General features: G+C 37.9%; 1 protein-coding gene and 1 pseudogene across 2 annotated transcripts in view; both read left to right on the forward strand.

The window, feature by feature from the left end:
* Mdn1 (midasin AAA ATPase 1) overlaps nucleotides 1–12,011 on the forward strand; it is a 144,585-nt gene that overhangs the window by 78,148 nt on the left and 54,426 nt on the right. For both annotated transcript variants that reach the window (XR_013425006.1, XM_078019614.1), the window contains exons 44-50: nucleotides 4,680–4,839; nucleotides 5,877–5,993; nucleotides 6,843–7,051; nucleotides 8,054–8,202; nucleotides 8,788–8,999; nucleotides 9,339–9,559; nucleotides 10,744–10,857. Coding sequence is in view for 1 of the 2 variants with exons in the window: in XM_078019614.1 (XP_077875740.1) it covers nucleotides 4,680–4,839; nucleotides 5,877–5,993; nucleotides 6,843–7,051; nucleotides 8,054–8,202; nucleotides 8,788–8,999; nucleotides 9,339–9,559; nucleotides 10,744–10,857 (1,182 nt within the window). In the remaining variant the exon portion in view is untranslated. The remainder of the gene's footprint in view (nucleotides 1–4,679; nucleotides 4,840–5,876; nucleotides 5,994–6,842; nucleotides 7,052–8,053; nucleotides 8,203–8,787; nucleotides 9,000–9,338; nucleotides 9,560–10,743; nucleotides 10,858–12,011) is intronic.
* On the forward strand, nucleotides 418–2,026 carry LOC144365871 (coatomer subunit delta pseudogene; annotated as a pseudogene).

A 12,011-nucleotide genomic window follows, 5' to 3' on the forward strand; every position in this document is an offset into this window, starting at 1 on the left:
TTTAAAGGTAGGGGCTAGGGTGGCCTTTCCTCTAGTGTTGGGTCACCCCACTGCTGAGGCCTGTACCTGCAGCATCTCACTGAATATCCTGTATATTTGCTGGGGTCTCTACTTTGGTTGTTGAAGTGGATTGATACTCAACCTGTGTGAACTCTGGGAATTGTTCAGATCACATCTCTCCAGTAATTGTCCTTTTCTTAGAAGTTTTTGCTCATCTTTATAGAGCTTTATCCTTTGCATGTGTATGCATTTAGTTATTTAGTCAAAAAGGCCCTTATTGGACATGGCTCAGGGTTACCATCTTGGTAAGAGGCAAAGCAGCAGCTGCTCCTGTCAGGAGGGCATCGGGTCCAGAGAAGCCACGGACCTGGCCCTGTCAGTGGAGCCAGAGCATGGGTATGCACACCACCTTCCTCACCATGGTGCTGTTGGCAGCAGCAGTCTGCATAAAAGCAGGAAAGGCTATTGTTTCTCAACAGTTTGTGGAAATGACCCAAACTTGGCTTGAAGCAGCTTTCCCAAAGCTCATGAACACTGGAAAACAGCATGTTTGTTGAAATGAAGAGTGTAACAAATGCCTATCATCCTATGGAGAAAGTATACATGGTACTAATAATCTCTACCAAAAACAGCAACAGTTTAGATTTGGAAACCCTAAGGCTCTTCTCAAGTGTGATTCCTGAGTATTGCTGAGCCTTAGAGGAGAATGAAATATCTGAGCACTGTTTTGATTTGATTTTTGCTTTTGATGGAATTGTTGCCCTGGGATACCAGGAGAATGTTAACCTGGCACAGATCAGAACCTTCACAGAAATGGATTCTCATGAGGAGAAAGTGTTCAGAGCAGTCTGAGAGACTCAAGAACGTGAAGCTAAGGTTGAGATGCAGCATAAAACAAAAGAATTACCACATGCCTGAAGAGATGCAGAGAGAGACGGGGAAAAAAACACTGGGATTTGGTATCTGTAGTATCTAGAGGCAGCACAGCTGTCATGATCACAGAAACCATCATTGAAACTGATAAACCAAAAGTGGCACCTGCACCAGCCAAGCCTTCAGACCCTAGCAAGGCTTTGAAGCTTGGAGCCAACGGAAAGGAAGTAGATAACTTTGTAGACAAATTGATATCTGAAAGTAAAACTATCATGTCCTCTAATACAGGCAAATATACCTTTGAAGCAGCCAAAGTACATGCTTTACCTATTAAAATGGAACGTGTGTATATGAAGATTGAAGAAAAGATTACACTAACCTGTGTTTGGGTTACAGAATATGGAATTGCATGGCATGATCATGCTTAGGATCTAAGATGACAAACTTGGCCAAATTTGTCTTCATTTGGAAAATGAAGATAAGAAAGGGGTACACCTACAGACCCATCCAAATGTGGATAAAAAACTTCACCTCAGAGTCTCTAATTGCCTTAAAGAATCCAGAGAAGTCATTTCCAGTCAATAGTGTTGTAGGATTGCTTAAATGGAGACTACAGACCACAGAGGAATCTTTTATTCCACTGAAAATTAATTGCTGGTCCTCAGAGAGTAGAAATGGCTGTGATGTCAAGATAGAATATGAGCTACAGAAAGATAATTTAGAACTGAAAGATGTAGTTATCACCTTCCTGCTTCCATCAATTGTTGGCACACCAGTGATTGATGAGATCATGGGGAGTATTGACATGACAGTCGATGAAATACCTTAGAGTTGTGCCTGCCAGTGATTGATGCCAAAAATACGAATGACAGCCTGGAGTTTAGCATTGCTGGGCAACCCAATGACTTCTTCCCCGTTTAAGTTTTTTTCATCTCCAAAAAAATTTACTGTAACATACAGGTTACCAAAGTGACCCAGGTAGATGCAAACAGCCCCATCAGGTTTTCCAGAGTCCACTTTCCTAGTGGATAAGTATGAAATCCTATAATACCACGAAGAAAGAGCCAGAAAGGAAAATTTTCAAATTTATTAAGAAGCAGCCAAAAGTGGCTGAAGAATTTTTCCAAATTTACAAGCCATTGGAGACCCTTTATTATGAATTAGTGCACATTCTCTGCGCTCAAGGACCCTAACTCACCCTCAGTGTTTCAGTGTTATGGAGACATTCTTTGACAAAGACATGACAAACATTAAAGAAAAGGCTGCTGATTTCTTTGGCAGATTTTACTGGCCAGCAGGAAAGCATTCTTTCCAGAGAATACCCTCTGTAAATACCTACTCTGCCTTCACCTAAGTTGCTCCTTTCTTTTAATCCCTAAATATAGTTATATTTCATACTTTGTTTTTAAAAAGTTTTCTCTGTGGAAGATTTTAATCTTTCATACTTCTTTCCTTTACCATTAGTTTTTCTTTCTGTTTAACCAAACAAGCACTGGGATCATCTGTACATAGGCATTATGATATGGCACTCCAGGAACAAAAGTTATCTAACCCACCGATTTTTTTTTTTTTTTTGACAATACAGGTGAACTATTTAAAGGGTATGGAGTCTAGAAATTAAAGGAAAAGGTTGTTCTGTCCATTCATCCCTCTACCATTTGCCAAGTTGTTTTCCTTTTAAAGGCCTGTCTTTCCTACTTGTGTCAATATTAAAGATAGCTGAGATGCAGTTTTAGATGGTGCAGTCCCCTTTCAGGATATCTAGGAGAAGAACAGTTATGTTCAGTAAGAAATTTCACATCTACATGTAATGTCTGCTCCTAGTGCAACCCAAGCTTCCAGTTCTCTACATTTTGGGTACTTGAACCAAAATGGCCTTTGGAATGCATTCACATTCCTCAACTTCACCACCTCCTTCTTCCTGATTGCTCTTTCATCAGTCTTCTCCTTGCTAGCAGAAAAGAGATTATGATTTTGGAGGCTGTGGGTTCAGTGATACTTTTTGCCAGTCCCCCATTTAGCCCTGAACTATCAGAGAAACTCCATCTCCACCACTGAAGTTGTAGTGTTTCAAGAGGCAGTTGATTATATTGGTTTTGTAGGGATTATTCTTGTGTACTGTATTTCCTTGCAGCCAACCTAGCATTTTCCACCAGCCTGTCTATCCCTGTCTCTTGAAGTCTTTCCTCCCCCTAAACCTTTTGAGTGTCATCATATAATGATTATTTCTCAGCTCCATTTCACCCATTACTTTTTCAATGGAGAACAGGCAGCCTATCTTTGGCCTTTAGCCCAGTATTGCACTTGGTAGGGTAGGGGTCTAGTGGCTGCAGGCCCTGGCAGTGGGAAGAGGCAGGTGACTGTAGATGACCTCCTGCTCTTTGTAGCTGATTGGAGACCACTGCTCCCTCTGAACATCCAGCCCTCCATGCAAAGAGTGTACTATACGTGAAGCAAAGCAGTCACAAATGGCTGTGACTGGAATTGCTTGCCAAAGAAAGTTCTGGCCTTTCCCTTTCCCCTAACTGCATCTGGGAAGAATCCTTATCTCTAGCTTGGTTTCCACATGAGGTTTTTCTGAGAAAGGGGACTGGGACAAGAAGTCTGTCTTATGGTTATAGTTAAGTAGGCAAGAAATCGTATTAATCCATTTTTGAGAGTTGCTTGTCTATATGATTTTTAAAAAGTCAAGTTTAATTTCACTTTTGGGATAATAATTAAAATGAGAGACATTTTGTAACCCTGTAAAATACATAGGAAATATAACATTCCAATGTACACAAAGAAAGTAAATTTTTTAATCAAATAAAGAGTATTATAAAATGAAAAAAAAAAGGCCCTTATTTAGATTTTTGGAGTTTTTTATCTGAGTAGGTCCCTCCTCATATATTCTTCTCATTCTAGTTACCTTGGTCTATCCTCAACTTATTGAAGCCTAGCATTTATGAGGCCCTGGTGGGTTCAATCCCCAGCACAAACAACTTCCAGGCAGAAATCCAGGGCAATTATATGGCTTAACCTTATCTTTTTTTTTTTCTCTTTTCCCTCAGATATCACAGTTCTGTGCTGCATGTGTTTTCCGATGTCTAAAAGCAGTTGCTTTCCATATTTTCCCCAGTTTTCAAGTTTTTTATAGTGGGAGCTTAAGTTTAAGTATGTTCATAGCTTGAATTAGGAATCCAACATACGTTATCTTGTGGTATGAAAATGGATCATAACATAATATAAAAAAAAATCAGTTGAAAATTTTCCAGGAAGGGGCTGTTTAAACTATAGAGGATTTGGCAAATACCAGTTGCTATTATAATTGCATGGTATGCTTATTATAAAGGAAGTCCAGTTTAATGACTTTAGTTGCACTTTACCAACTTATTTTGTTGGTAATGTTTTCATATAGTAGTATAATATAGTGTTTTCATATAGTAGTATAATATAGCAGTAAGTTAGAGAGCTTATCCTCTTTCTGCCATTTGAGAGATTATGGCTAAAGAAAAATTATTTTCCTTTCTATCACCCACAATTAACTTTGAGTATGTAGCCACTAATTCAGAAAACCACTAAAGTTTCTATCACAAACCTAATTTTCTTACCTATGAAATCCTATTTATTATTCTGTTAAGAATCATTAAAAAAAACTGAGATTGAACCTAGGGCATGGCATATGATTGGCAAGTTCTGTTACTAAGCTACATCCCTAGTTCAATCTTTCTTTTAATAAATTCTTAGTTTTGAAGGTTGTTTTTCTGTTTTTGTTTTGCTTTGGTTTGAAAGTAGTGTGCATGTTGATCTTGTCTTTGATGTTTCAGAGTTTGCCAAACTTGTGGAAGATTTCCGAAGTTTTGGGGTGAAGCTTATGCAGTCAACCAGTGGCCATAGCCATGGCACATTTGAATGGGTTGACAGCATATTAGTTCGGGCCCTGAAGTCTGGAGACTGGCTTCTAATGGACAATGTTAACTTCTGCAAGTAAGAACCTTATCCCCAATCATGAGTAGGCCTGATTGAAACTTGAGATATGCGTATCAGAGTAGAAAGCAAGATGGAATCTATATTTTTGATCCATTGTTTTTCTTAACTAGCAAATGCAGTTTCAGCCATATTTTGTAAACACATGGCAAACAGTAGTATTTGATCATTAAATACCTGAAGTAAAGATTAACAAAATTAAATTGCTTTTCCACATAACAATTCTTTTGAGTTGAGCCTTTTTTTTTTTTTTTTTTTTGGTACCAGGGATTTAATCCAGGGGCATTTAACCACTGAGTCACATTTTCAACCCTTTTTATTTTTTGAGATAGTGTCTCCCTAAGTTGCTGAAGCTGGCTTCGAACTTGACATCTTCCTGCCTCAGCCTCTGGGATTAGTCATACACCACCACATCTGCCTCTGTTAAGACCAGTCTATTTTTTTAGGAGCAGTCTTAAATGCAGGTTTTTGAAATGTAGCAAACATGCACTGATAATGACAGTTCAACCATATGTCACTTTTGATCCTAAAGTAAGGAAAATGACAAGTGTGAAGCTACTGTACATATACAATTAGCAAAACAGAAGCTCTCCCAAAGCTTTTGTTTTATTTTGTTTTTTGTGATGCTAGGGATTGAATCCAGCACCTTACACATGCTAGGCAAGTACTGTACCACTGAACCACATCCCTGTCCCTTCCCTTAATGCTTCTTTCTGAGTTTTATGTTGAAATCCAGATACCTTTAAGTGGATTTGATAATATTGGGGTAGAGGAAGAGAAAGGCATATAGTACAGGGCGCTTACTATCATTTTCCTTAATTTCACTAAGTATTTTACAAATGTTTTATTTAGTGTGAATGAGGCTCTAGGCTATGTGCCTTAGAGAATGAGAAGGGGGAATCAGTGGGAAATCTAAACTTCAGAGTTCTTTATGGGGAATGATCCCTATTAAAAGGAATATGCAGGTCAGAAGCAGTTGGAAAATAGAGTCACAGTAGCTTGTATGTACGTCTAACATCTGAGTTCTTTCTGTGCAGCCCATCAGTGCTGGATCGTTTGAATGCTTTGCTTGAACCTGGAGGCGTCCTCACCATTAGTGAAAGAGGAATGATAGATGGATCCACTCCCACAATAACACCCAATCCCAATTTCAGGTATTTGTATCTCTAATTTTTCTGCCTAAGAATCTGGCAGTCTTGGTAGCAGAGGTAGACATAGAGTAGGATCGCATTATATATTATACTTACACTGAGTTATCCATTCATTCATTTGGTTGAAACATATTTATTGAGGTTCTGCTGTTTGTCAGGCACTACTAGTCTCTGGGGGCACAGTAGTAAATGAGAGGTAAGGTCCTTCCCTTGGGTTGGTGAAAGGGTGGAAGTTGGGAGACCAGTCACAATCCTTTTGCAGTAGTCCAGGCAGGAGGCAATCATGACTTAGACAAGGGTAATCAGATGAATGGGACTTGCTATTAGAGTTGCAAGTTGAGAAAATGAAACAATGAAGGCACTGAAGTGTTTGTATTATGTAATTAGGTAAATGAGAGTGTTTCATTGAGCAAGGGAATACTGGCAATGAGCAGGTTTGGGATGGGGAGGGTCAACAGGGAATCAGCTGTTCTTTCTTGAACATAAGTATGAGATGACAGATGGCTAGATGGGATGTTGATGGACATTGAATGTAAGAAATTATTACAGGAGAACACAGTTTCTTTTTCTGCTCTCTGTGAGTTAGAATGATGAATTGTCACTGCTTGATTTGGGAAATTTCGGAAAGTAGGTTTTGAAAAACTGATTTGCAATGTTGATACTTGTTGGAAGAAGAATATAGAATAATGCAGGAGATGGTATGGTACCTTGCTTTATTAGTGGTGTCTTTCTATATGAACTCCCTAGAGATGACCACATAGGCTTTGTCCTTACAAGTTATTGCTGAGCTACAAAATGAGTTGCACTGGGATTTAAAATATTTTCTTTTCCTCTGAATTGCCATCTTACTAGGCTTTTTCTTTCAATGGATCCTGTTCATGGAGAAATATCCAGAGCTATGAGGAATCGTGGACTCGAAGTCTACATTTCAGGAGAAGGCGATGAGAGCATTCCGGACAACCTGGATTTGAAAGTTCTGCTGCACAGCCTTGGATTGGTTGGAGACAGTGTGTGTGACATACTCTTGTCTCTACACATGGAGACCCAAAGCACTATTTTAGGTGAGGTGCTTGACCTCTGGGCCTCTACATTTTTTGTTCTATAGAAATTCATGTTGGAGTTCTTACATTTAGTGTACGTGGAAATATAAATTACCACAAAAGCCTGTTAAATGTATGTGTCCAGACACCCCAGCATATCAGGGTGTGGCATAGGAGTCAGTATTTTGAAGATGCTCCCCAGATAAATGATGCATGCAGGTACTAAGATTCATTAGCTTTGCCTCTTGAGGATGGAACAAAGAGGAAACTTTGAGTTAAAAAAGATACAGCTCTGACTTATGTCAAATATTTCAGTATATAAACAGGGTCAATAATAGTAAATTAAATACTGTATTTTTAATAATTATGATATGTTTGATACAGTGCTGGTTGCTTATTTAGTTCTGCAAGACATTTGTTTCCACTTTTTTTTTTTAAATATTATTATTATTTTTTTTCCCGGCGGACACAACATCTTTGTTTGTATGTGGTACTGAGGATAGAACCTGGGCCGCATGCCAGGCGAGTGCTCTACCGCTTGAGCCACATCCCCAGCCCCTTGTTTCCATTTTACAGATACAGCTCAGGAAGTTTGAGTAATTTGTTAAAAAAACAACCCTAATTTTGATAGCTGGGATTTCAAATAGGTTTGTTAGATGTTAAAGCCTGTGGTCCTTCATGAGGTAATGATCATTTTTATACCTTCAGTGTGTGTCAAGCATGAGATTCTGGATATAGGTGTCAGGTTTTATCATGCCTGTGAAGAGGTCCCCCACATTATACTGCAGGCAATCAACAAGAGAGGAAGGGAGGAAACATAGGAGATAGGAATTTGAATGTTCTTAAAAGTCTATTATTCCTGCCCTCAGGAGATTCTAGTTTATGTAGAGTCTATTTACTAAAGTAAATACCTGGGTGTGGTTGTCTAATAGGAAGTTTGATGTGAGAGCAGAATTTTTCCACTTTCATCAGAGGTTTTGAAGAATCTGTTTCTCATAGATGGCAATATTTTCCCTTTTATAGGTTCTCCAACATCTTCTGTGTCTACTCTAATTCAGACAGCAATACTCATTGTCCAGTACCTGCAGCGAGGGCTGAGTTTAGATAGAGCCTTTTTTGAAGCATGCCGGGAAGTATATGTTGTCTCCCAGCATTCAGCAGCAAACCAGAAGGTACTGTGAAATGTTTTGGACAGCTTTCCAAATTGTAATACACTGTGCTATTGAGTAGGGGGAAATTATTCTTATAGATGGCAACTTTAACAACGTAAGAGAATTGACCTCTGCAGTTTTTCTCTAGTGAAGATTTGGTGTGGTATTTTTCTGGAAGATGGCTTAAATATAAATATTCCTTTCAAGAAACATCTATAATCAAAAGTAGAATTTAAATTTAACTTCTGGTATTGAATGTTAAAGAATGTGTCTAAGAGTTATTGGGATAGGGTCATGTGGACTCCAAGAACTCCTACATTTGTCTGCTAACGTTTTTGGTAACAGCACTTACCTGTGGGGCCTTTGTACCCTGTTTCTCTCTCTCTCTCTCTCTCTCTCTCTCTCTCTCTCTCTCTCTCTCTCTCTCTCTCTCTCTCTCTCTCTCTCTCTCTCTCTCTCTCCTTCAATTGTAGATAGACACAATACCTTTATTGTATTTATTTATCTTATATGGTGCTGAGGATCAAACCCAGTGCCTCACGCATGCCAGGTAGGTGTTCTACCACTGAACCACAACCCTAGCTTCTGTGTTTTATCTCTTGCCAGCTCGTGCAGGTTTTACTGGAAAAATGTGTTTCTTCTCTGCGAGCACGGGAAACCTGGGGAAACTCAATTCTTGCCACGGGGCTGTGGCCAGATTCTGTGCCCTCAGCTCTCTTTGCTACCGAAGATTCTCATCTCTCTATTGTCCGAAGGGATGGACAGATCCTGGCATACTGTCTCAACAGGATGAGCATGAAAACCAACAGCTGGGTGAGGTCAGTGGAGCCCACAGCTTGTGTGCCTCCTTGTTTCTGAAATGATTTTTGCTTTTGCTTGTAATGGTCAGAACACAATATATTCAACCTACTATTATGTAGCCATTTATTATCCAGCTATCATATTTTTATTGTTTATTGCTTATTGTAATATCCCTCCCCATTTATTATTTTTTAAGGGTATGTGTATGTACATTCCTGTTTTAATTGTCCTTGTGTGGGGAAATCATCATTTTTCCTCTTTGCTACAATATTTGCAAATTAGTTTTCATGGTTCTTTGAAATATGAAATAAAAGGTTGTTCTACTATTAACTTTGTCTCATTTCAATGAATTTCAGGAGTCAGCCTCTTACCTTGCAAGACTTAGAGAAAATTATGCAGTCTTCCAACCCTGAGAACCTGAAATTTAATGCAGTAGAGGTGGAAACATATTGGATCGATGAACCAGATGTTTTGGCCATGGCTGTTAAACTGCTCATAGAAAGAGCAACAAATCAGGATTGGATGCTCAGAGTTAAATGGCTTTATCATTTAGCCAAGAACGTACCACAGGGGCTTGGTGAGTAGAAAAGCTTAATTTGTACTATTTATATGCACTCACTTAATCTTGTTTAAATGCCTCAGCAGCTATATTATTCTATGACTATGCTTGCAAAATTACAACTGAGAGTTCTTGTAGCAAGAGGTTTGTGATAGAGTATTATTATTTATATGGTTGTTCAATTTAAAAAAAGCAAATCTTTTTTTTTTTTTTTTTTTTTGTATTGAGGATTAAACCCAAAGGTGCATTACCACTGAAGTGCATCCCCAGTCCTTTTTGTTTTTATTTATTTTTGTGGTGCTAGGGACCAAACCCAGGGCTTTGTGCCTGTGAGGCAAGCACTCTACCAACTAAGCTATATCCCCAGACCCTGTTTTTTAAATTTTGAAAACAGGTGTCACTAAATTGCTGAGACAGGTCTTGAACTTGTCCCCTTGCCTCATCTTCCCAGATGCTGTGGTCATAGGGGTGTACCACCACACTCAGCTAGGAGCAAGTCTGTCCCTGAATGTTTCACATGATAAATGATTGTTCCAGTGTAATTCTTAGTACTCCAGATTCATCAAATTCAAAAAATAATGTATTATGTTACATTTTAGTTTTGAACATTGTCTTTTTATTATACTACTGGGGTACAGCCATTCTGTCTGGGAATGGTATTGTTTTTGATCAGCTCATTTCCCCTTAAAGTACATATGGTTGTAATTTCATTTTAATACCAATGCTCCAAGCTGTGACACTGACTTTCTTGGTACTTTATTCAGAGAGAAAAAAAAAAAGCAATAATAACATTATTTAAGTTATAAATGACATTAAATTTGTTAATAGAAGTTGTTGACTAAATTACCTGAGTTTACATGAACGTTTCTACTCCAAGAGAACTTGTAGGTAAGCCACTGACTGTCTTTTATCATGTGACACATGGTAATCTAAGTATGTGTAAAGAGAATTTATATAAGTAGTCTTATCTGCATTGTCTTCTATGATAGCCACCAGTCAGAGAGCTACTGTCATATAAACAAATATAAAAGAATTCAAATTAAATAAAATTCAAGTCTTAGTTGCACTAGCCACATTTCAAGTGCTCAGAGGTGACTAATAACTTCTCTGACAATGTAGCAATGGAACATTTAAATCATTGCAGAAAGTTCAGTTGGACAGCAATGCTTTAGAGTCTAACATTGCTTCTTCTTTCTCCACAGAGTCAATACAAATTAATTTGGAAGCCAGTGCTGCATCTCTTAGGAATTTTTACTCAAATTCTCTCTCAGCTGGGGTCATGAATATCTTCAAACTATTACAAGCAAATATAACAGGTTTGCACCTGCTTTTGATTTTAGCTCTTGCCACTGTTTTAGAAACTTGGGCTTTTGAGTTTATAGGGAAGACACCCATCACATCTACACTGTAGGAGTATTTTTTGGAGGTTCAGGATATCTAGATGTAAATTATTCTTTGTTTGCAACTGTCTTTTCACCTTCCATTATCTGAAGGAAAGTGATATACAGTGTACTGGAAAGTATTCAAGATGACTGTTTTTTAAGAATAAGAAATAAGAGAACAAACTTACTTTTAGTTTTGAAACAGAATAAGATAAAGTTTACAGAACATAAACATTAATAAAGAAAGTAAGGATATATTTGCAAAAGCACATTTAATTTTTTATACTTGCATTTTCATTTGATGTTGACTTAAATATTACCATTAGCCATTTGTTTTGGGAAAAATATGTGTGATATTTTTGTGCTAAACCAATTACCTTATGCACACTGAAGACAATGAATATATTTGGAAGAAATCACATAATAGAGAAAACTAATGGTCATATTATGGCTGAACTAAATCATGGCTTTCCAAGTATAGAAGTCTTCAGGAACTCAGATATAAAGGACACCAGCAGGTTTCATTTTTCAGCAGACACTGTTCTTTATCTATTGGAACACATTAGCTCTAACTTTATTTTCTTTTTCTCTTGTGTAACTGTCTATATTACTGGACTTTGGAATATGAGGTCCTTAAAGTACCTTGCCATTCACAGTATGCTCATGGTAGTCTACAATGAAGTGGATGGTTCTTAAACTACTCCATTGAACTGTCATGCCTAGCAACCTTCAAATTACAGTTACATTAGTTGTGTATTATTTCCTTCTTTTGAGTTTTCACAACTGAAGAGTCAGAGTCTTGCTGTTGTTGGCTACTTTAGAGAAAATATACGAAGTTTCAGTCAAAGTTTATGAAGCAGCATATGACTGTAAAGATTTTATTTTATTTTTTTTTAAAAAAAGATGGGGATCTTGCTAAGTTCCCTAGGCTGGTCTCAAACCCTTGGGTTCAAGCCATCCTCCTGCTTCAGCCTCCTGAGTAGCTAGTATTACAGATATATTAACCATGTCTGAGTGGGCAATTGTTTCTAAGCATAACATCTTGAGATACTTTTCTTATTGGAAGCAGATAACAAAATATACTCTCA

Source organism: Ictidomys tridecemlineatus, chromosome 8 (assembly GCF_052094955.1).
Source record: "Ictidomys tridecemlineatus isolate mIctTri1 chromosome 8, mIctTri1.hap1, whole genome shotgun sequence".
Classification (NCBI taxonomy): domain Eukaryota; kingdom Metazoa; phylum Chordata; class Mammalia; order Rodentia; family Sciuridae; genus Ictidomys; species Ictidomys tridecemlineatus.